The sequence below is a fragment of the Lichenostomus cassidix genome, chromosome W, assembly GCF_008360975.1.
Source record: "Lichenostomus cassidix isolate B80296 chromosome W, HeHo_3.0, whole genome shotgun sequence".
NCBI classification, from domain to species: Eukaryota; Metazoa; Chordata; class Aves; order Passeriformes; family Meliphagidae; genus Lichenostomus; species Lichenostomus cassidix.
The window spans coordinates 14,905,901-14,928,551 of NC_139510.1; the positions used below are offsets into that span (position 1 = coordinate 14,905,901).

The 22,651-nt window shown below is 45.5% G+C and overlaps 1 protein-coding gene across 1 annotated transcript in view; it reads left to right on the plus strand.

Moving 5' to 3' along the window:
- The window catches only part of LOC146425562 (uncharacterized), a 124,615-nt gene that overhangs the window by 68,838 nt on the left and 33,126 nt on the right, over positions 1–22,651 (plus strand). The window contains exons 8-9 of the mRNA XM_085041596.1: positions 13,192–13,311; positions 15,983–16,492. Coding sequence (XP_084897722.1) covers positions 13,192–13,311; positions 15,983–16,492 — 630 coding nt within the window. The remainder of the gene's footprint in view (positions 1–13,191; positions 13,312–15,982; positions 16,493–22,651) is intronic.

Sequence of the window (22,651 nt, forward strand, 5' to 3'; positions counted from 1 at the left end):
CCCAGTAGAGAGGGCTCCCTCAGGCAGTTCCAAGGCCAGGTTATATCCACGTGGGAACACCTGGTTCCTCCCTCCTGGGCAGAGCATCCCACAATGGGATAAGTCCATGAGTCACACGGTGGGTCCCTGATGGCCCATTGCCTGTCATGCGGGGTGGGTCATTAGCAGCTGATAATAGCTAACGGATGGCCCATTGCCTGTCATCCGGAGTGGGTCATTAGCAGGTGATAGCAGCTAACGGCCCACAGCTGGTGGTAATAGAATACTTAACTACATCTATATTGCAACCTAGGACATTATCCACCCCTTATTCTATTACCATCTACAGAGTTCTCACTCAAGATAAGGTCTCCTTGTGGTACACAACGGGTTTCCCCATCTGCCTTCATCACCCACCAAGTATACCCAGGTCCTTGGGCAAAAACCACTCCACGGATGGGTTTGCCTTTCCCTGAGGTGGGACTAATCCAAACAGTCTTTCCTAAAAAACCTCTTACGTGTACCACAGGGATTTTATCTCCATCCACTGTGTGCAAAGGTTCGGACTCGGCAGGACCGGCTCGATTGATAGAACCCCTTGTGTTAACCATCCAGGTGGCCTTTGCTAAGTTCAGTTCCCAATTTTTGAAGGTTCCCCCGCCAAGTGCCTTCAAAGTTGTCTTAAGTAGTCCGTTGCACCGTTCAACTTTCCCGGCAGCTGGTGCATGATAGGGGATATGGTATATCCATTCAATTCCGTGCTCTCTAGCCCAGGTGCTTATGAGGCCATTCTTGAAATGGGTTCCATTGTCAGACTCGATTCTCTCAGGGGTACCATGTCTCCACAGGACTTGCTTTTCCAGACCCAAGATGGTGTTCCGGGCAGTAGCATGAGGCACAGGGTAGGTCTCTAACCATCCTGTGGTTGCTTCCACCATGGTCAACACGTAGCGCTTTCCTTGGCGGGTTTGGGGAAGTGTGATGTAGTCAACTTGCCATACTTCCCCATACCTGTACTTTGACCATCGTCCACCATACCACAGAGGCTTCACCCGCTTGGCTTGTTTGATTGCAGCGCAAGTCTCACAGCTGTGGATGACCTGTGAGATGTTGTCCATGGTCAAGTCCACCCCTCGGTCACGAGCCCACCTGTATGTCGCATCTCTCCCTTGATGACCAGAGGCATCATGGGCCCAACAAGCTAGAAATAATTCTCCTTTGTGCTGCCAGTCCAGATCCACCTGTGACACTTCCACCTTGGCAGCTCGGTCCACCTGCTCGTTGTTACGATGCTCTTCATTAGCCCGACTCTTGGGTACATGTGCATCCACGTGTCGAACTTTCACGGTCAGCTTTTCTGCCCGGGCGGCGATGTCCTGCCAAATCTCAGCGGCCCAGATGGGTTTTCCTCTGCACTGCCAGTTAGCCTTTCTCCAGCGATCTAACCATCCCCATAGCGCGTTGGCTACCATCCAGGAGTCAGTGTAGAGATAGAGCCTTGGCCATTTCTCTCGTTCAGCAATATCCAAAGCCAGTTGGATGGCTTTAAGCTCTGCGACCTGACTCGATCCACCTTGTCCCTCGGTAGCCTGTACAGCTTGTCGTGTGGGGCTCCATACTGCAGCTTTCCATTTCCGATCTGCACCTACAATTCGGCAGGAACCATCGGTGAAGAGGGCATAGCGTCTTTCACTCTCCGGCAGCTCGTTATACGGGGGTGCTTCCTTGGCACGTGCTACTTGCTCCTCTGCTTCTTCTGAAGATAATTTAAAAGTCTCACCTTCAGGCCAGTTTGTTATGATTTCCAGAATCCCAGGGCGATTTGGGTTTCCAATACGGGCGCGCTGTGTGATGAGGGCAATCCATTTGCTCCACGTGGCATCAGTGGCATGGTGGGTAGAGGGAACCCTTCCCTTGTACATCCACCCCAGCACTGGCAGTCGGGGTGCAAGGAGAAGTTGTGTTTCTGTGCCGATCACCTCTGAGGCGGCTTGGACTCCTTCGTAAGCTGCCAAGATTTCTTTCTCGGTGGGGGTGTAGTTGACTTCAGACCCTCTGTAACTTCGACTCCAGAATCCCAGTGGTCGACCTCGGGTCTCACCAGGCACCTTCTGCCAAAGGCTCCAGGACAGACCATGGCTCCCGGCTGCAGAGTAAAGCACATTCTTTACCTCTGGTCCTGTCCTGACTGGGCCAAGGGCTACCGCATGAGCGATCTCCTGTTTGATCTGGGTGAAGGCTTGCTGCTGTTCAGGGCCCCAGTGGAAATTGTTCTTCTTGCGGGTTATGAGGTAGAGAGGACTCACAATCTGGCTGTACTCAGGGATGTGCATTCTCCAAAAGCCTATGGCGCCTAGGAAGGCTTGTGTCTCCTTCTTGTTGGTTGGTGGAGACATCGCGGTGATCTTATTGATGACCTCAGAAGGAATCTGATGCCGTCCGTCTTGCCACTTTACTCCCAGGAACTGGATCTCTCGGGCAGGTCCCTTGACTTTGCTCTTCTTGATGGCGAAGCCGGCTTCCAGGAGAATTCTGATGATTTTCTCTCCTTTCCCAAATACTTCCGTTGCTGTGTCCCCCCACACAATGATGTCATCAATATACTGCAGATGTTCTGGAGCCTCACCCTTTTCCAGTGCAGCCTGGATCAGTCCATGGCAGATGGTGGGACTGTGCTTCCACCCCTGGGGCAGTCGGTTCCACGTGTACTGCACACCTCTCCAGGTGAAAGCAAACTGAGGCCTGCACTCTGCTGCCAGAGGAATGAAGAAAAAGGCATTGGCAATATCAATGGTCGCATACCACTTTGCTGCCTTGGATTCCAGCTCATACTGAAGTTCCAACATGTCCGGTACAGCAGCACTCAGTGGTGGTGTGACTTCATTCAGGCCACGGTAATCCACCGTCAGTCTCCATTCTTCACTGGACTTACGCACCGGCCATATAGGGCTGTTAAAGGGTGAGTGAGCCTTGCTGACCACCCCTTGGCTCTCAAGATCCCGAATCATCTTATGGATGGGGGCCACAGAGTCTCTGTCAGTGCGGTATTGCCGGCGATGCACTGTTGCTGTAGCAATTGGTACCCGCTGTTCTTCAATTCTCAGTAGTCCTACAGCAGATGGGTTATCTGAGAGACCAGGCAGGCTATTCAGTTGTCTTATGTCTTCTGTCTCTACGGCTGCTATCCCAAAAGCCCAGCGATGTCCCTTCAGGTCCTTGAAATATCCACTCCTGAGATAATCTATGCTGAGGATGCATGGGGCGTCTGGACCAGTCACAATGGGGTGTTTCTGCCACTCATTCCCAGTTAAACTCACTTCAGCTTCCAGTACAGTCAGCTGCTGGGATCCTCCTGTCACCCCAGAAATAGAAATGGATTCGGTCCCCACATACCTGGATGGCATCAGGGTGCACTGAGCGCCGGTGTCAACCAAAGCAGTGTATCTTTGTGGGTCAGACGTGCCAGGCCATCGGATCCACACAGTCCAATAGATCCGATTATCCCTTTCCTCTACCTGGCTAGAGGCAGGGCTCCTCTAATCCTGTTTTTGGTGCACGATGTTCTTCTGTAAATGTGTTCCTGAGGTTCCTTCAAGAGGATCAGTCATATTATCATTTCCATTCTGTCGGGGGTTCTGTCCACAAGAGACTGGGGCAGTGTTGTACCTAGATGAGCTTCTTGAGGTGGATGTTTCTGTTTTCAATTCACGTACCCGGGCTGCTAAGTTGGAGGTGGGTTTCCTATCCCACTTCCTCATGTCTTCCCCATGCTCTTGAAGGAAAAACCAGAGGTCACGTCGTGGAGTTTGTTTTCTTTCCCTGGCTGGAGTACGTCTGCTCCTGATGGCAGAGACTCTGGTTGGTTTTGGTGTGGCATGAAAAAATCCTTCTTTGAGCTCTTTCTTTAGTTTCTGGTGGCTCTCTTCAATTAAGCTCCGGACTTGCGCGGCCAAGTTTGTTTCTACCGATGAGACCTGGGTCCGTAGTGGAGCGGTGACAGTGTCCTCGTAAATTCTCAGTTTGTTTGTTAACATGCCCACCTGGTCTTCGCCTTCCCTCCACTGCAATGTTGCCAGGTAACGAGAGTATATCTCTGGTCCGAGCCGCGCGAATCTTAGCCACATTTGTGAAGTGCACTGGACATTATCTGGGCTCTTGGGGAATCTCTCGTTGTCCAAGAAAATGATCTCTAGCACGGCCAATTCCCTCAGGCATCGGATACCTTGTTCTATTGTGTTCCATTTTCTTTGGTGCATCTGGAGGTCTTCTTTGCAGAGATATCTGTCCCGTACACTTGCCAGCAATCGCCGCCAGAGGCTGAGAGTTTCCTGGGTTTTCCCAATCCCCTGGTCAATAACCACATCCTGGGACAGGGATCCCAGTTGCCTGGCCTCAATTCCGTCCAGAATGGTGTCATTAGCGGCGGCATCCCAGATGCGGAGCAGCCAGGTTAAGATGGACTCATTTGCCTGCCGGGTGAATTCCCTCCGTAGGTCCCGCAGCTCCCCCAGGGATAGAGAGCGAGTGATGATCTCCGGCTCTGTCTCTTCTGCTGGGTGAGATGGTCCTGCCGCATCCTCGTCAGTCGCTGTGCGGACTGATTTGCTCTTGGATTTCTTTTTCTGGACGGGGGCAACTGCTACTGGCTTTGGCTGTTCTGATTTGGTGATGGTCTGTGTTGAGACGTCGACTGCTCCTTTGGTTCTTTTCCTCTTGCCTGCTGATTTGCTTCGTTTCTCCTCCTCAAGAAGACAAAGTATTGTTCTGTTCTTCAGCATGAGGTACACAGTGCTGGTCAAAGAGAATAGAACTGACAAAAACATTATGCCATCCCTAGCATCCAGAGAGAACTCAATGTTGTCAAAAATGGCTGTGCCTGGCCTGAAATGCTGGAAGAAACCACTCTCTCCTCCTAGCCCCAGAGGGTGGGTGCGATTGCTGAGGAGGTCCCAGACGAAGCAGCTCAGGTTAGGCCAGGCAGACAAAGTCGAGTATATATTCCGAATGGTATTCATCACCTCACAGGTTACCATGCAATAGGCATAATAAACCAATACAGCAATTCTCATGCCATTCCCTGGTCGCAACAGGAGCAATACAACAGGTAGATAGTTTCCCATTTGAGGGAAAATATAAAGGGTAAGATACATTACCCACATAGACAGGCTGAGCATCATGGTGATAGCCATGATAGGATGGTGATAGGATTTTCTGAGTTTCCCCAGGTCGTGTCCCACATTGGGCGCCAAAATATGTCTTGGTTTGAAAACAAACCAGTGGGAGATCACAAGTCAAGATTGAAATTAAAAATAAGTTAAATAATACAAGGAAAAGCACTGACAAAGTCAGATACAACCTAACACCCTGTTAGGGTGGTAGTAGCAGTCCAACTGAAGTAGTCCAGTTGAAGCGGTGATCCTGTGAAGATCTAGTCTCCAGCTGAAGATCCAGTGGTAGCTCTGGTCCTCTGGGAACCCAGTAGACAGGGCTCCCTCAGGCAGTTCCAAGGCCAGGTTATATCCACGTGGGAACACCTGGCTCCTCCCTCCTGGGCAGAGCATCCCACAATGGGATGAGTTAAGTCCATGAGTCACACGGTGGGTCCCTGATGGCCCATTGCCTGTCATGCGGGGTGGGTCATTAGCAGCTGGTAACAGCTAACGGATGGCCCATTGCCTGTCATCCAGAGTGGGTCATTAGCAGGTGATAGCAGCTAACGGCCCACAGCTGGTGGTAATAGAATACTTAACTACATCTATATTGCAACCTAGGACAGCATACCAAGTTGTTTATCTGGTCGTTGTTTTTCTCTTCTTGCTTCTGTCTCTCACAGGTACAAGGTTGTTTGCAACATGGTTGGTGTCTGTGAGGTGAGGCAGGCTAGTTGTCAATTCCCACAGTTGAGTACCTCAGCCTTCTCATCTGCTATCAATTTACCAGCATCATTTATCAGGGGCTTACACCTTCTTTGACCTTCCTTTTCTGGTTAACATACCTGTAGAAGCCCTTCCTGTTATTCTTTGTGTCCCTTGCCAGGTTCAGTTCCAGCTTCGCCTTGGTATTCCTCGCCCCATCCCTACACAACTGTACTTGGTCTCTATATTCTTCCCAGGTCACTTGTCCTAGCTTCAACTGTCTATGCATTTGCTTCTTTCCCTGTAGTTTGACCAGCAGTTCCACACTCAGCCATGCTGGTCTCTTGCCTTCCTTGTCCGATTTCTTTTTCCTGGGGATCACTAGCTCTTGCACTCTATGGATGGTTTCTTTAAATGTCTGCGAGGTATGTTCCACTCCCTTGTGCCTGAGGACAGTCTCCCAGGAGATCCCACTGACTCTCTCCCTGAAGAGCTGGAAGTTTACTTTCCTAAAGTTCACGGGCCTAACTGCTCCTTACCTGACCCATATCCCTCAGGACTATGAACTCCACCAGTGCATGGTCACTGCAGCCCTGGCTGCCTCTAATGTTGATGTCCTCAATTAGCTCAGTTACATTGGTGACCAACAGATCCAGTATTTTATCCCCTCTGGTAGGGCTATTACCTGGCTCAAGAAATTATCCTCCATGGATTCCAGGAGTCTCTTGGATTGCCTACAGCTTGCTGTGTTACTTTCCCAGTAGATGTCTGTTTCAGAGGTGGAGTGGGAGCTTCAGACAAAGTTTATTAGAGAAGCCCTCCCACTGAGTCATGAGGTGCAGAAAGGACCCCCTTTCTTTCTAAACTCCTTCTCAGAGAGAAGCCTGAGTATGGCTGGATCCAATCTTAGCCCCAGACTTTGTCAACAGTTTAAAGAATTATAGAGGTGTGATTGAACCTGTGTACAACTTTGCCCTTTGAGATTAAGGATAGCAAACCAGATATATTTATATAAAAATGAATTATTGTCCTGGTTTGAAAGACAGGTGACTGGCAAGGAAGGCAGGAACCTCCCTTGGAGTAGAGAATATGACCCCCTTCCCTCCGAATTATTACAACTTTGAAATCAAGGGGCTTTAAGGCAAAGATATGGGAAAAGGAATAACAGCTCTTTACTAGTATTTATAACAAGGCAAACAAGCAACAACAACAATAGGAACAACAAACAAACTAGAAACCCAGTAACAGCCTTCTCTGGGCTGTTACATGCCCTCCCCTTTGGTGCAGTCACAGTCACAGCCGGCAGGGGCGCTGTTGGCTCCAGGCCAGGCAGGGCAGGTGAGATGACTCCTGCGCAGCTGCAGGAGGCGCTGTGGCACGGGTTCAGCTGCATTTCTCCCTCAAGCAAAGAATGGCGGGCAGGCTGGATGGTGAAACGGATTGCAGCAGGAACCTTGGACTGGTGGCTGGGGTGGCAAGAGCTGGCTCACCTGGGGTAGAGAGCAAGAGGTGGCAGAAACTCCACAGCTGTGGCAGGAGCCATGGTGTGTCTCGGTAGGCAGGGGGTGAGGTAAGGTTACAGTGTAACAGAAAAAAAACCAAGGCAGCAGCAGAAAAGCGGCAAAGTTGGGCAGCAACAGCTGCACTCCTCCGTAGCAGCTGCCAGACGCAGCCGGGGAGACACACACTCCAGGAGGGGGTCCCGGATTTTTCCCTGAGGCACCTGAGTGGATGGTGAAGGTCCTTCCCAGGCAAATTGGGTGTTAATAAGGTCCCAGTTCAATAGCTGCTCTTATGAGCAAAGGCTCACCCACAGTAAGGAAGAAGCAGGGCAGAGCTGAGCTTCGGTGATGGCAGTGAATTCTCTCGTGGGAAGCAGCAGCTCGACCATTGTCTCCAATGCCCAGAGAGCAAGAGGAGAGCTAGGAACTGCTCTCAGCCCTTTCTCCTGGCCCAAATCTTGCGATATCTCTGCCCCTCCAAGAGAAAAGCCCTCAGATAAGAGAAGTGCAGCCAGGTGCAATCCTCCTCCCTCATGAGTACATATTTTGTCTCTCTTAAGTACCGATCGTTATTGTCTCTTAGCAACAGATGGGACAAAATTCCCTAAGAGAAAAAAAAAACAAAAGGAAAAATCCTAACCTCCAACATTATCCACCCTGAATTTTTTCCCATACCAACATGTTACATTGATCTTAAACTTTTAAACTATATACTTACATGCATTACCCTTATCACATACATATATACATGCAGATATGGATACAGGCACAGTGTCATGGGCAATTCACCCCAAGCTAAGGTCCCATTGAGGTATGCATCGTGTTTCTCCATCCTTTTGCATCACCCACCAGGTGAAACCTGGTCTCCGAGCAAAGACAACCCCACGGATGGGTTTGTCTTTGCACGAGGCAGGATTAATCCAAATAGTTTTTCCCAGCATACCTTTCATGTGTACCACTGGAACCTTATCCCCATCTCTTGTTTGCAAGGGTTCAGATTGAGCTGGGCCAGCTCGGTTGGTGGAGCCTTTGGTGTTAACTAACCAGGTGGCCTTTGCTAAATGCAGCTCCCAGTTTTTGAAAGTACCCCCTCCCAGTGCCTTCAAGGTGGTTTTTAGCAGGCTGTTGCATTGCTCCACTTTGCCGGCAGCTGGTGCATGATAAGGAATGTGGTACACCCATTCAATGCCATGAGTCCTGCTGTCAGACTCCATTTTCTCAGGGTACCATGCCTCCAAAGGACCTGCTTTTTGAATTAAACTTTGTTTTGTTCTATTTAGTTATATGGAAATGAAAAACCCTGGTTCTCTCCCTAATAACCACCTTACCCCCTCCTATGTATTCCCCAACAAGGCGCCAGCCACGTGGCGGTGGCACTTCCCCCCCCCAGCTCACGTTCCCTCTCTGTCCCTCAGGAGAGAGATGACCGTATGTTTTTCAGTCTCCTCTGTCCCCTTCCTGAGTTGGAACTGATCACTGCGGCTCAGGCTCCCTGCAAACCCCCTTCCCGATGCCTCAAGCCTCAGCCAAGCTGATTCCACGTGTTTCACAATATGGCGCCGGCCACATGGTCGAGCGTGCCATATTGCCTTCTTCTTTCCCTTGAAATTTTCCCGGGCTTTCTGAAACCCCACCCCCTGCATCGCTGGTCTTCCGGCATGGGCCCCACCCCCTGCGTCGGTGGGCATTCCCTTTGGGCGTGGGCCCCTCCCCTTTGGGGCGTTCCCTTCGGCATCAGTCCCCCCTCCCCCTTTCGGGGCGTTCCCTCTTGGCCGCAAGCGGGCACTGCCTGGCGCTGCGCGGGTGGGGCTGCACCTCCAGCTGCCCGCGGCAGACAGAGTCCCGCTCGGCAGCGCGCCAGGGATGGTCCCCGGAGCTGCATAGGGCCCAGTGGGGCCATGCCAGACCTGGAGAGCCGCAGCAGACAGGAGCTGTGTTTCGCACAGCGGGACTGCGCCGTGTCCAGAGACTACTCCCCCTCCTAAGCTGGACAAGATTTCGGACAAGAACCCCGTCTATGCTGCAAACTCCCCCTTCATCATAGCGGCCCTGGCAGAAGAAAAAACACGAAAACACAAAAAGACTGCAAAGACAACCGCAGTCCGAAAACTCAGCCTGCACTGATCTCCAACGTCAAGCTGCATCATTTTAAATTTAACTGTTCCCTCCATTGTTTGATTTCTTTGAAAACTGTGCTATAGCATTTGTTTGAGTACTTACAACAGTTATCCTTTTTTAACAGCTTTATCTTAGTTCCCCATATCCACAGCAGAACCAATTTTGTTATCTGCATAATGTTAATTATTCTGCATTATTTTACCATTTTTCTGTTGTATTAAAATTTGCTGTAAGGGTCTTTGGGAAAAGCCTTTCTCTCTTCAATTTGGTGAAAAATGGGGAGATGTTGCAGTCTCCCCCCGATATTGAGTTCTGTATTTCCCCACCCATTTTCTTCCTTATATGTCCTCCCTTCCCCCATGGCCCTGGCCACTCCCTCGGGTTTTCCCTATTGGTTCCTGTACCCCAATTCCACCCATGTACCACCCCTGTGCCCTGAGATCACTGGGCCAGTGTGCTCGCCCCGCCCCCCATCTCTATAGAAAACCCTAGACCCTCTGCCATGATGTGTCTTTGCACGAGGTCTTTGCACATGAGGTCTTTCCCATGAGGTGTGTTGGCCTCTGGGAGGTCTTTGGCTTCTGGTGGACCATGTGAATAAACAACTCCCGTGGTCACCATGCATAGACCCTTCTCGCCTCCTTTACTGCTGTTGGTTTGCGAACAGCAGACGAAACCAAAGCTAGCCTTCGGCTCCCCGGCCAGTGGAAGCGCAGTGACCAGCCTCGGAAGGAAAGTTTGGGGCACTGAGGTGCTACCTGGGCTGGGCAGAGACGCTCTCCAATAAGGTCTGCAATAACAAGAACTAAGAACCGCAACAGCTTTTCAAGGCCCAGGATGGTGTTACGGGCAGTAGCATGAGGCACAGGGTAGGTGTCCAGCCACCCAGTGGTGGCTTCTACCATTGTGAGCACGTAGCACTTGCCTTGGCGAGTTTGAGGCAGTCTGATGTAATCGATCTGCCAGGCCTCTCCCATACTTCTATTTGGACCACTGCTCACTATACCACAGGGGTTCCATCCGCTTGGCCTGCTTGATTGCAGCACACGCCTCACAGTTATGGATTACCTGGGAGATACAGTCCATGGCTAGATCCACCCCTTGGTCTCATGCCCACCTGTAGGTGGCATCTCTGCCCTGATGTCCTGAGGCATTGTGGGCCCATCGAGCTAAGAACAACTATCCCTTGCATTGCCAATCCAAATCTATCTGTGACACCTCAATTTTCACAGCCTGATCCACCTGTTCGTTGTTTCCGTGTTCCTCATTAGCTCATTAGCTCGACTCTCAGGGACATGGGTATCCACGACAGACTTTTACCAGTAGCTTCTCTAGCCAAATGGCAATGTCTCACCATTCGTCATCAGCCCAGCTTGATCTACACTGTCAGTTGGTCTTTTTCCACCTTTCCAGCCAACCCCACAGAGCATTGGCTACCATCCATGAATCAGTGCAGAGGTAGAGTTTTGGCCACTTCTCTCTTTCAGCAATGTCTAGGGCCAACTGAACGGCTTTGAGTTCAGCAAGTTTGATAGTATAGTGTACTTTATTGAAGCAATTATATTAAAGCTAGCAAATCCACCCAATTTTTAATTTGAGATTTATGTTACCCATACCAACAACTGTGGGCTCTTTCTCACAGCCTTGAGGAGTAACCGTGAGGGGCATCCTCACCCAAGGGAGGAATCTTCATACACACTCCAAGAAGGGGTGTGTTAAAAGAACCTGCTCTTTGAAAGTGGGACTGGACTTTTCTAGTTTAAAGTGATTGACTGTCAGTCATATGTCTCCAGGTCAACTGTGCCAGCTTAGCATTTTTAACTAAGGATACTTTACCATATCTGCCACATCTTTACCTCCATATCAGGATGCTTAACTTTGGGATTGATGAGTCAGACTGACTTTAGCATAATTCAACACCAGAAGCAGCATGCAACCCCCTCTCAGTTCACCACTGATAGCTTTGCAAAATAGGGCATTGTTCAAGTTGTTTTACGTGCTCATGGCTGTTCTTCAGAGACAATTCTTCACACTCAATCTGCTTCTTGATGTAGAGGGCAACCCACCTGCCTCTCCTTCCTCTTCTGTGTCTTCTGAACAGCTTGTAGCCATCGATAGCCGCACTCCAGTCATGGGATTCATCCCACCAAGTTTCAGCAATGGCAACAAGGTCGTAGCTTTCTAGGAGCACAGTGGCTTCTAATGCCTCCTGTTTGTTGCCCAAGCTGTGTGCATTGGTGTAGAGGCACCTCAGCTGGGCTGTTAGGTGTGTTGCCTTCCTAGAGGAAGACCCATTAATTTGAGATAATTTTCTGGTGTTTCCCTGTTGGCTTTTATTAGATTAGGAGTCCATGGCTCATCCCCGTAAGACTGCAAGTGTGTTCCAGTGTGGCCAGTGTGGTCAGCACACTTCAGAGTCAGTGCGGTCTAGATGCACTATAGGCTGGGCTATCAATTTCATCCCCAACACTGTCATGCCACCCCTTAACTCATCTCTGCCGAGCCTGGTCTTTTCCCCTCTCTCCTTCAAACCTAGTTTAAAGACCTCTCAATCAGCCCTGCCAACTCACAGACTAGAATCCTTTTGCCCTTGCTAGACAAGTGAACCCCATCTGTCTCCAGCAGACCTGGTGGTGTATAAACTGCCTCATGATCCAAAAAGACGAAATTTCACCAATGGCACTGGTCTTTGAGACATGTGTTGACCAGGTGGGTTCTCCTGTTCTTTTTGGCATTCTTTCCTGCTACTGAAGGAATTGAGGAAAACACCACCTGTGCTCCTGTCCCTTCAACCAGTTGCCCCAATGCTTTGAAGTCCTTTTTGATTGCTCAAGGACTTTTCTCATCAATCTCTTCACTGCCAACCTGGGCAACCAGCAGTGGGGAATAATTAGAGGGCTGAATCAGTCCAAGGAGTCCTCTGGTAATATCCCTTATCCTGGCCCCAGGTAGGCCACAGACTTGCCTGTGGGATGGGTCCAGTTGGCATACCAGGCCCTCGGTTCTCTTCAGAAGGGAGTTGCCCACTACAATTACCCTTCTTTCTTTCTTAACACCCATAGTTTTGATCTATCTGGTTGACTGACTTGTTCTGGTCAGCGCCCCAGATAGATCTACATCTCCACTATCATCTGCCTGACCCTCAAATTCCAGAGCCTCATACCTATTCTGTAAGGGCACCTGGGAGGGTGAGGGAGGCTGGGAGGGGATTCTCCTACCTCCCAAGCAGAGACCTGTTTCCATTCCCCCCCCATCTTTTAGGTCTCCTGTCTGATGGTGAGAGGGTCAGGGCTTCTCTGACTCTTACTGAGCTTCCATCTGCTGCATTTCTCTCAGGGATGGAAGGGTGTGACTCCACCAATCTATTTCTCTCTCACACTCCCTGATACTCTTCAGCCTCTCCACTTCCTCTTTAAGCTCTGCCACCAGGCTGAGCAGATCATCCACCTGGTCACACAGCACATAGGTGTTGTCTCTGCTGTCATCCAATATTATTACCAGGAGTACATGAGCATTACTTAAATGGTGCATTGTTTCAAAGGAGAGCATATGCACCTGGTGAAGCTTTAAGTATCCATTTTTACAAAAATGTTGATAGGCAGTATATTACTGAGGTGTAACTCTATATAATTTTATGTAGTGAGGCAAGATTTATGTGGGGGGCTTTTTTTCCTTCTTGGTTGACCTAATTTTTATGAAGTTTCAATCTTATTTTTCTTCTGGTGTTATTCATATAGAAGTAGATCTGGCAACAGATCCCTCTCAAGACATAAGGACAGACGCAGATCCAGAAGTCCCATGAAAAAACGGTCTAGATCTAGGGAAAGGTGGAGATCAAGAAGTCGGTCTTATTCTCGGTGAGTTCCATTCCTCAGAAATTATACTGTTCATCTTTGCACATAGTACAAAGTTTTTTAAAAAAATCTAACAAACCTTTTAGGTGATGGCAAAGGATGGAATCTCTAAATGCTTTAGCTTGTCCCTAGACTTTGTTTGTGGAACAAAAGAATATAAAGCAATTTTTTTGTGCTCAGTGTACTGGTTTTGGCTGCGATATAGTTAATTTTCTTCATAGTAGTTCATATGGTGCCTACAGGGGTTAAACCACAACACTGAGGTACCTAAACTTTGATACTAAAGTCTAGTCTGCATTTATACCAACATCAAGCTGATTGAAAGTAGGTAACTTTAATTGTCAGACTTTAACTAATGAATTAGGTATGTTCTGTGTAGCCTGTGCTACAAAAAAGGTGGATGATGCTTCTTCAACCTTGTCAACAGTTATAGTTTGGATTCAAGCTGAACTTGATCCTGCATTCTGAGAACATATATAAAGTTTTTGTGCATGAGATTTTATTTTTGCCTTTGGCTATTTCATATTGGCCATATACTGCTGTAAGCACAAATGTATATGTCTGTTATGTAACATATTTACATTTCAGCATCTAATACACCTATATTTTACCTAGTCCAATAATTTTTAAGTCTGATTATCTAATTATTGAACTCTGAAATTCTAACAAAATAATTCCTATATCTCCTTGGATGATAATGTAACTTTCTGAGGGGTAAAATGGTGAATATTCACAAAACAAAAGTGCCTGTAAAGGTAGCTTAATGAATAGAAGCCTTGGTACTTTTCTTTCTGTTTCATCTCTTTAATTCCCATGACTCATTTAAAGGGAGCTTCATACTTGGGTTGTGCAGTTGTTTTCTGAGGAGAAAAGTTTTGTGGGAAATAGAACTGCAGATCTGTGGACCTCAGTGGGAACAGTTAGGAGGTAGGCTACATAGCTGAGCTTCATTGATTGATCCTTTTGACTCTGTTGCTGTTTGGAGCTTCTTGTGATATCTGTTCACTGGAAGGGCCAAATCCAATGAAATCTCTGTGATAAATTACTAGAAGGTGCTTCTTGGGTCATTGCGAAACCCCTTGTTATTGCTGGGATTGTGTGCTGTTTCATCTTAACGATCTTACATTCTGTATGTGAGACACTTAAAGAGGTATTTGCCAAAACCTGATGGGAACCAAACTCTTCAGGTCACAGACCATGAAACAAACCTACTATTTATTAGTAGCCAAACACTTGTTCCAATGAAAAAAGGTGGGGGCTGTGTGTATAAATATCCTAGAGGGAGGTCTAGGAGTCATGTGTCTCCTTTCTTAGAAAGATGGTTCGTAGCCTCATGTTTCCAAATAATATTTTACCAAAATGTAATCTTCCAGCTAAAGCTGTGATCTAACTGTGTGCACTTTTGGGTGGCATAATGTAAAAAAGATATAAACCTAATGGAAAATGTCCAAAGGAGGGGTCTATGAAGATGATGAAGGGTCTAGAGGGGAAGCCATACAAGGAGCAGCTGAGGTCACTTGTCTTGTTCAGCCTGGAGGAGACTGAGGGGAGACTTCATAATGATCTACAGCTTGCTCACAAAATAGAGGGGCAGGCACTGATATTTTCTCTCTGGTGACCAGTGACAGGACCCAAGGGAACAGTATGAAGCTATGTCAGGGGAGGTTTAGGTTAGATATTAAGAAAAGGTTCTTCACCCAGAGGGTGGTTGGGCACTGGAACAGGGTCCCCAGAGAAGTGGTCACAGCACCAAGCCTGTCAGAGTTTAAGAAGCATTTGGACAATGCTCTCAGGCACATGGTGTGACTCTTGGGGATGGTGCTGTGCAGGGCCAGGAGCTGGATTTTGATAATCCTTGTGGATCCCTTCCAACTTAGCATATTCTGTAATTCTATGATTAATAAATTTTTATTTGGCTTGACTACTAGAACATCCAGTGGAATTTTTCTCACTGTTTTTATGAACATGTATCATTCTCCCTATCCCAAAGAAGCTGACTTGTTCTGTTACCTTGCTTCTGTTTATATGGTCTTACTGATTTTTCAATAATTTTCTAATTCCTAATGACATTACAGATAGCTGAATTGTCTTGGTTGAGTTTTTACCTTACATTTACCTTTTGAGGGAATGTGGCGAAATTTTATCCCAGTTTTTTTGTTTCTGTGTATTAACTGATGTTGGATTTCAAAGCAGTTAAAAGATATTTATGTGAGACAACATCATAGAATAAAGACTTCAGTCAGCTGTCATTATTCACACTGGGGTGGTTAATCTGCAGTCCATTTTACATGTACACACATTTAGTAAAGAATGGATTTACAAATTGTAGAGTTTGTATCACTCCTTATAAAATGTAGAAAAATTATGAATGTATGGTAACATAGCTGTGAGGTGAAAAGACATATTCTTTCAAAGTGTAATAATGTCACTTTGACAATCACAGTTCGATTTGATTTTTGCCCCCTCTTCCCCACTTTGTTTTCCAAATTTTTCCTATCTATATAGCCTCTCCCACATGGTGAACAGGGATGACAAATGAATTTTGAATAATTACTATTTTTCAACAGAAACATATATTTTGTCTTGAACAATTAATACATGCTAAAGAGTTAGTTGTAATTTTTATTGGAAAGTTCAAATATTAATGAATGGATTTGTGTTTGGCTTTTCACAGGGACAAGAAAAGAGACAAAGAAAAGGTCAAGGAAAAAGAAAAGGCCAAAGAAAAGGAGAGAGACCGAGACAAAGAGGAGAGAAACTGGGACAGGGACATAGAAAAGGAAAGAGAACGAGATAAAGAGAGAAACAGGGATAAGGACAAGGAGAAGGACCGGGAGAAAGAGCAACATAGAGATCGAGAGAGAGTTAGAGAAAAGGATAGGGATAGAGACAGGGACAAGGACAGGGGAAAGAACAAGGAGAAGGAGAAGGAAAGAGACAGAGAAGAGGTAGACCAGAACAAGGAAAAAGATGGTGTTACAAAAGAGGAGGAGAAGGATAGAGAGAAGATTAAGGACAAGGAGGGAGATAAGGACAGAGACGAAAAAGAGAAGGACAAAGAAAAGGAGAAAGATGAGAAAAAGGAGCGAGAAAAAGAGAGAGATGATAAAAAAAAGAAAGAGAAGAGATCCAGAACACCCCCAAGAAGCTATAGCTCTTCAAGAAGATCTCGTAGCTCCAGCAGGTTTGTTTGAAAATTTTTAATGCTTTTTTGGACTTGTCAGTACAGTGACACACCATGTAAAATGCATATCCTAATTTTTATGTATCAATATCACCATGTCACGTCCTAATTCAATTTGTATTCTTTCTGTTTCTTAGATTTCCCTATAAAATAAAATGTATTACAAAGAGCTCTATATGATGCTTGATAGAAAATAGTTTCTTGTTGGGCAACTGATACTTGCCTTTCACATAACTGTATAGTATAGTCCTTGAGGACAGTAAGTAGATGGTTCTTATGCCATTTCACTGTGTTGGAGCCATGCAAAAGTTATGATAGAGAGACATTAAACACCATCTTTGTCCTGATGAAAGTTTGAGTCACTGGCACATAGTTTCTTGGTTATTTACATACTGTACAGTGTTGGTCTGTAACAGAACTTGTTGGGTTTATGAACATTTGGGTGGTAGTATTTGCCACTTGGCCACCTTAAGGATGGCAAGCAATGAATTTTCTTGGCTGGATGGCTTAAGAGCAGGAAGCAAGCATGTCATTTGGCTGGCTAACCATTCAGAAAGTGAATGTATGTATCTCAGTTGAAAGATAAGGATACCTTGTTTAGTTGATTAAATGTCCAGACACAAGTAAAAATTAACACTTCTTAACCATGCTGATAGTAAACAGGAAAGCAGTCAAGGTTAATCTAGCTGTTGTTTTTGCCTGTGAGAGTGGGTAAACTGGGTGGAAGTCTAGGTAAATCCAATCCAGCAAAAGGAGATTGTGAGATTGATTATAAGCTCTGTAACTAGACTAACTCAGGCATAGTCAAAAGCATAGCAACTAACCTAAGTTCAGAAGCTTTCCAAATACCTCAGCATTTATGGAGTTCAATAATATCATGTATCAAATTTAGATAGCAAATTTTATGTTACCTTGAGAGAATGAAATGCTGGATGAATTAGGAAAAGTTCTACATATAATAATCACTTCTCTGGACAAAAGCAAAATTTTCATAGCACTCAAAATTCAGGAGTTCATGGTTCATATAATGCAGAAAAAGCTGTAATGGTTTCTGAACATTCTGTTTGGGTTATATGAAATGTCCATGTTGTTCTGGAGGTTTAGGGGCAAAATATTGTGGCTTCTTTAAACATATACAGCTTCCTATTTTCATGCATTGTTAACATTATTTAGTGGGTTGGATACTTGCACAGAGCAGAGGTAGTTCTGTTAGCTTTGAAAACAAAAATAGCTGCATGTATGTATCAGGAGTCTTGAATTAGATAATTAATTGAGCTGGATTGACGACCTTGGCTGAATGTAAGGTGCTCACCAAGCAACTCCATTGCTCCCTCTCCTCAGCTGTATGGGGGAGAAAAATACCATGAGTTGAGATAAGAAAGGGGAGAGATCACTCACCAATTACCACCACGGGTGTGGTGGGTTAACCTTGGCTGGATGCCATGTGCCCACCAAGCTGCTCTATCACTTCCCTTTCTCAGCTGGACAGGGGAGAGAAAATAAGATGGAAAACAACTCATAGGTTGAGGCAAGGCAGTTTACTAAAGCAAAAGTGAAAGTTTGTGTGTGCGTAAGCAAAGAGGAAAAAATATTTTATTCTCTACTTCCTATTTAGCCACTTCCTGGAAAGAAGGGCACGTGTAGTGGTTGCTCTGGAAGACTGTCACATGAAAAGGGGAGATTTACTCAACCCTTAGTATTTAATTTGTCTGTCAGTGCCCCAGGAAAGCTGAGACCCTGGGGCCCAACCAGTCTGTCAGCATCCTGTTAGGAGGACCCTTGTGCTGAACAGTCCTACTGGATCAGAGAGATCCCAGCAGTTACAATGGAGTCTTCCCTAACTTTTCCCCCATTCTCAACTTCTTTATTATTTCTCTATGTTTAGGTGGAGCTTGAGTGACTCTAGTCATACATACCTTTGTTACTGATTGGTGTAAAATTCTGTCACTTTGCTCTTAAAGATAGTAAAAAAAAAATAGAGCACATGCCCAGTGAGAGGTGGTTGTACCTTGAAGACAGGTAGCTTTGGGAGGGCGATATGCATTAATATTACAATTATGAACCAAGTTAATCTGAAGAAAGCAATTTCAACACAGTTGATGGCTCAGCAGCAGGACATCTTCTCCTATCTTCCCTGGTTGACTGGTGCTATGTGGTTTATCAGCTGCAAAGTACCATTGAGTTCCCCTCCCCGTAAGAATTTCAACAGAGCCTGGCTGCAGTGTCTCCACTCCACCCTCCGTTCCATCCCCCTTAGCAGGTTCTATGGTTGCAGATTGTGGGTGTGGGGAGCTATCATGGAATAGGTCTCAAGCATACCAACCACATTCTATTCAAGGAGCAGCAACTGTATTTTAGCCTATAATTTCCATACTGTTATAACTTCTGTCAGGATATTAATATAACTTCTCAGTTTCCTCTAATTTTATCCCTAGCCCTCTTTCCACAAAGGCAAACATTGTAAATAAGGAATGTTCCCCCTTCTTCCCCATTTTCTTAGCTTTTATATCTGAGCTAACATAATATGATCTGGAACATCCCATTGGTCAATTTGGGTCAGCTGTCCCAGTTGTGTCCCCTCTGTCATGGTTTAGGAATGGTATTTCCCAGTTAAGTGTTTCCACTGAAACACTCCAAACCACATGCCACTTGCTCACTCCCCCTTCTCCCTCCCTCCTGCAGTGGGCTGGAAAGAAGAACTGAAGGCACAAAAGGCAAAGATCATGCATCAAAATAAGAACAATTTACTGGAAACAGCAATGAGATAAGAAAACTAACAGTAACAATACTGTCTTGGTTTAGAGATAAGTTTTGGGAGAGAATACTTTGGGATGAGTGTTTCCTCTAAGAAAAGGGGTTTTAGCAATCCCTTCCTGCTGATATGAAATAAATATTGATCAGTGAGAGTGGGAAAAAAAAAGTTTGACAAAGTGCCCACATGACAAAAAAGAAATGAATAACTGTTAGTGATGCCTTAAATTGCTAGGAAAAATTTTAGACGCAGACACACAGTATGGGATAGGGGTTTTACCTTGGTTTAATAGGATCTCAGATGCGCACCGACAAACAAGCCAGCTCTAAAGGCCAGCCAAAAAGCCCCCAAAGCCAAAAAGCCAAAAAAGCCCCAAAGAGCCCCCGACGATATCGCCCGTATACAATTTATAGACAGCCTAGATTAAAATACCTATCTAAAAGTCTCCAATAAGAAGTCTAACACATGAAGTAACTGCCCCCTTATTAAAATTGCCCTCCCCCCAAAAGATTGCTACTTAGTTTACAAAAAACATGTCTCAGTGGTGGGGGCCCTCTTCAAGGTTGTGCGTCATGCTTTTGAGATTGAGGGTTTGTTTCGTCTTCCCAAAGGATTCTGAGCAGGGCAAGGGGTACTAGGGTGATAGAATGCAGGGTTAAGATACAGGGAGTAAAAAGTACAGGAACGGGGAAGGGTAAAAGGTTATATATAAAGGATATATATATATAAAGAGAGTATAAAAGTAAAATAAAAAATCTAAAAACTCATCAGGCATCATTTCCCCCCTTTTTGGAGACTAACAAACTTTTACCTTGTTTAGTCTCTAACTTACTCTAAACTATTCTATCTACAACATCGGTTTACACAACTAGCTATGGCAAAAATAATAACTACAATTACAATAATTATAAATGTTTCTTTTACCCAGGCTCAGTCTGGCAACCATGAAGTGAGGGCATGGAAAATTTGGTCAAATTTTAAGGTGTAATTTCTTGAACCCACTTTGTGTAGAATTTGAGTTCTCTTCCAAATTTCTTTCAAATTCTCTCTGATTTTCTCATCTTGGTCCACAGAGGAACAACAGCTGCCATTGATAATATCGCATACCCCTTCATGAGTGCCGAGCAAAAATTTGAGAGCTATCTTGTACTGCGTTATTGCTCTTGACATGCTATGGACTTCTTCTTGCAAAGCTATAATTGCATCAGCAGTATGTTTTTCAATATTTTCAATAATACTCGATATATTCACAATTGCTCTTTCTAATTTAACTATTTCATAAGAGGGAAGGAGGGCTCTCACTATACTATGGAAAACTGTGGGACGTTTAATGAGGGGATTAAGAGTTTTTTTCCTCCTCCTACGTGGTTTTTCAATTTGGTCAAATATTGTTACATTTGGAATTACAGCTCCGAGGGCACAGGCCTGGTCTCTATCTACGGGTAGAATTTTCCAGGCCTTATCATCACATATCTACTACACTCCCGTCTCAAAGGGCAGAGCTAGTCTCTATCTCAGCAACTTCATTTTTGTTACAGATCTTGGGTTAAGTATTTCTCTAAAGTTGGTTTTATGACAATATGGTGGAAGAACGGCTTTTCCTGTAGCATTCATGAGGACGCAGCGAACTGTATAGTTCCCACGTTCTATCAGGCTGCTCAGGGGTATAGGAGGCAGCAAGGTGGTGTTGGGCCCGATCCGTTGCCACTTTTTTGTATGTTCTTCTTTCATTGCAATACTAATCAATGACCATTTTTCCTTCCTATTTAGAGGTGGTAATTGAGTACAGATCTAGTAATTGTTCATATTAAGAGCTTTGGATACATTTTGCATCACAGTATTGTGCAACTCCTGGGCTGAGCCCTGAGTTATGGTTACCAGTTGGAAAAACAGTATACATGTAAGGAATAATTTAACTATCATCTTGATTTGTATCAGTCTCTCTTTTCTCAGTAGTCTCAGGAGCAGAAGCTTTCTTCACTCTGGAATAGTGGATTTACAGTCCTTTCCCAGCAACTTTGACAGCAGTGAGGGTGGTCAGCAAGACTTGGAACGGTTCTTTCTACTTGGGTTGCAAGGGGTCACTGTCTCACCACTTGATGTAGACCCAGTTTCCAGGCTGAAACGGATGGGCAGGGATGTCTAATCCTATAGGCTTGGACAGGACAACGAATCTCTGGAGCTTCTGCAAAGTGGAACTCAAAGCTATTAAGTATTTTTGCAAATCAATTTTTCTCCTCATGTGAATTTCACCTGGAATGTGTGGAACTTGATATGGTCTGCCATATAGAATCTCATAGGGACTTATGTTGTCCTTTCGCCTTGGTTGTATGCGGACCTTCAGTAAGGCTATAGGCAAAGCCTGAACCCATGTTATAGATGTTTCTTGACAAATTTTTCCAATCTGGGTTTTGAGGGTTCCATTCATACGTTTAACCTTGCCACTTGCTTGGGGCCTGTATGGTGTATGCAGGTCCCAAGTGAGTCCCAGGATCTTGCTAACTTTTCCGACCACTGTTGTAATAAGATGTGGTCCCCTATCTGATGACATTCTCAAGGGAACTCCAAATCTTGGAATTATATGATTGAGCAAAGCTTTTATTACCTCTTTTGCTGCATTGGTGCGACAGGGATAAGCTTCAGGCCATCTACTGAATGTATCAACCAATACCAATACATATTTGTATCTTTCTCTCCGTGGCATTTCAGCAAAATCTATTTGCCAGTAATCTCCCGGGAGATGCCCTGTCTTGGTCACTCTTAACACTACCCTTTTAGTTGTGTTAGGGTTGTTTTTGCAGCATGTTTCACACTTGCTTGTTACAGACTGCACGATGTCAGTCATTCTTGTCTCTATCACTACTTTCTTTAGATGTTTTAAAAGGTTTTCTGTTCTCCAGTGTGTACTCTCATGTTTTCTTTGTGCTATTTCTCGAAGGATCGGGGGTGGGACTATAACTTGGCCCACAGGTGTAACAGCCTACTTACTCTCTTTAATTTTAGCTTTAAGAGATTTGATTAACTGTTGGTCACTCTGATCATATTTTGGGGCAAACCCTGTCAAATCTACTTCTTTCTGTGGCACTATTGCAAAAATGCCTTTTTCTGCTCTCTCTCTTGCCATTTCATCAGCAAAGCGATTTCCCACTTCAGGAGTTGTCTTCTCCTTTTGCTGACTTTTGCAGTGCATGACAGCTACTTCTGTAGGTTTCCAGATGCTCTGCAGGAGTGCTAGGATTTGTTTGGCATGTTTAATGCCATTACCTTGAGCAGTCAACAGGCCACGTTCTTTCCAAATAGCTCCATGGGTATGAACAACACTGAACGCATATTTGGAATCAGTCCATATATTTACCTTCTTTTCCTCGCTCAGTTCTAGAGCTCTGGTCAGTGCAATCAGTTCAGCT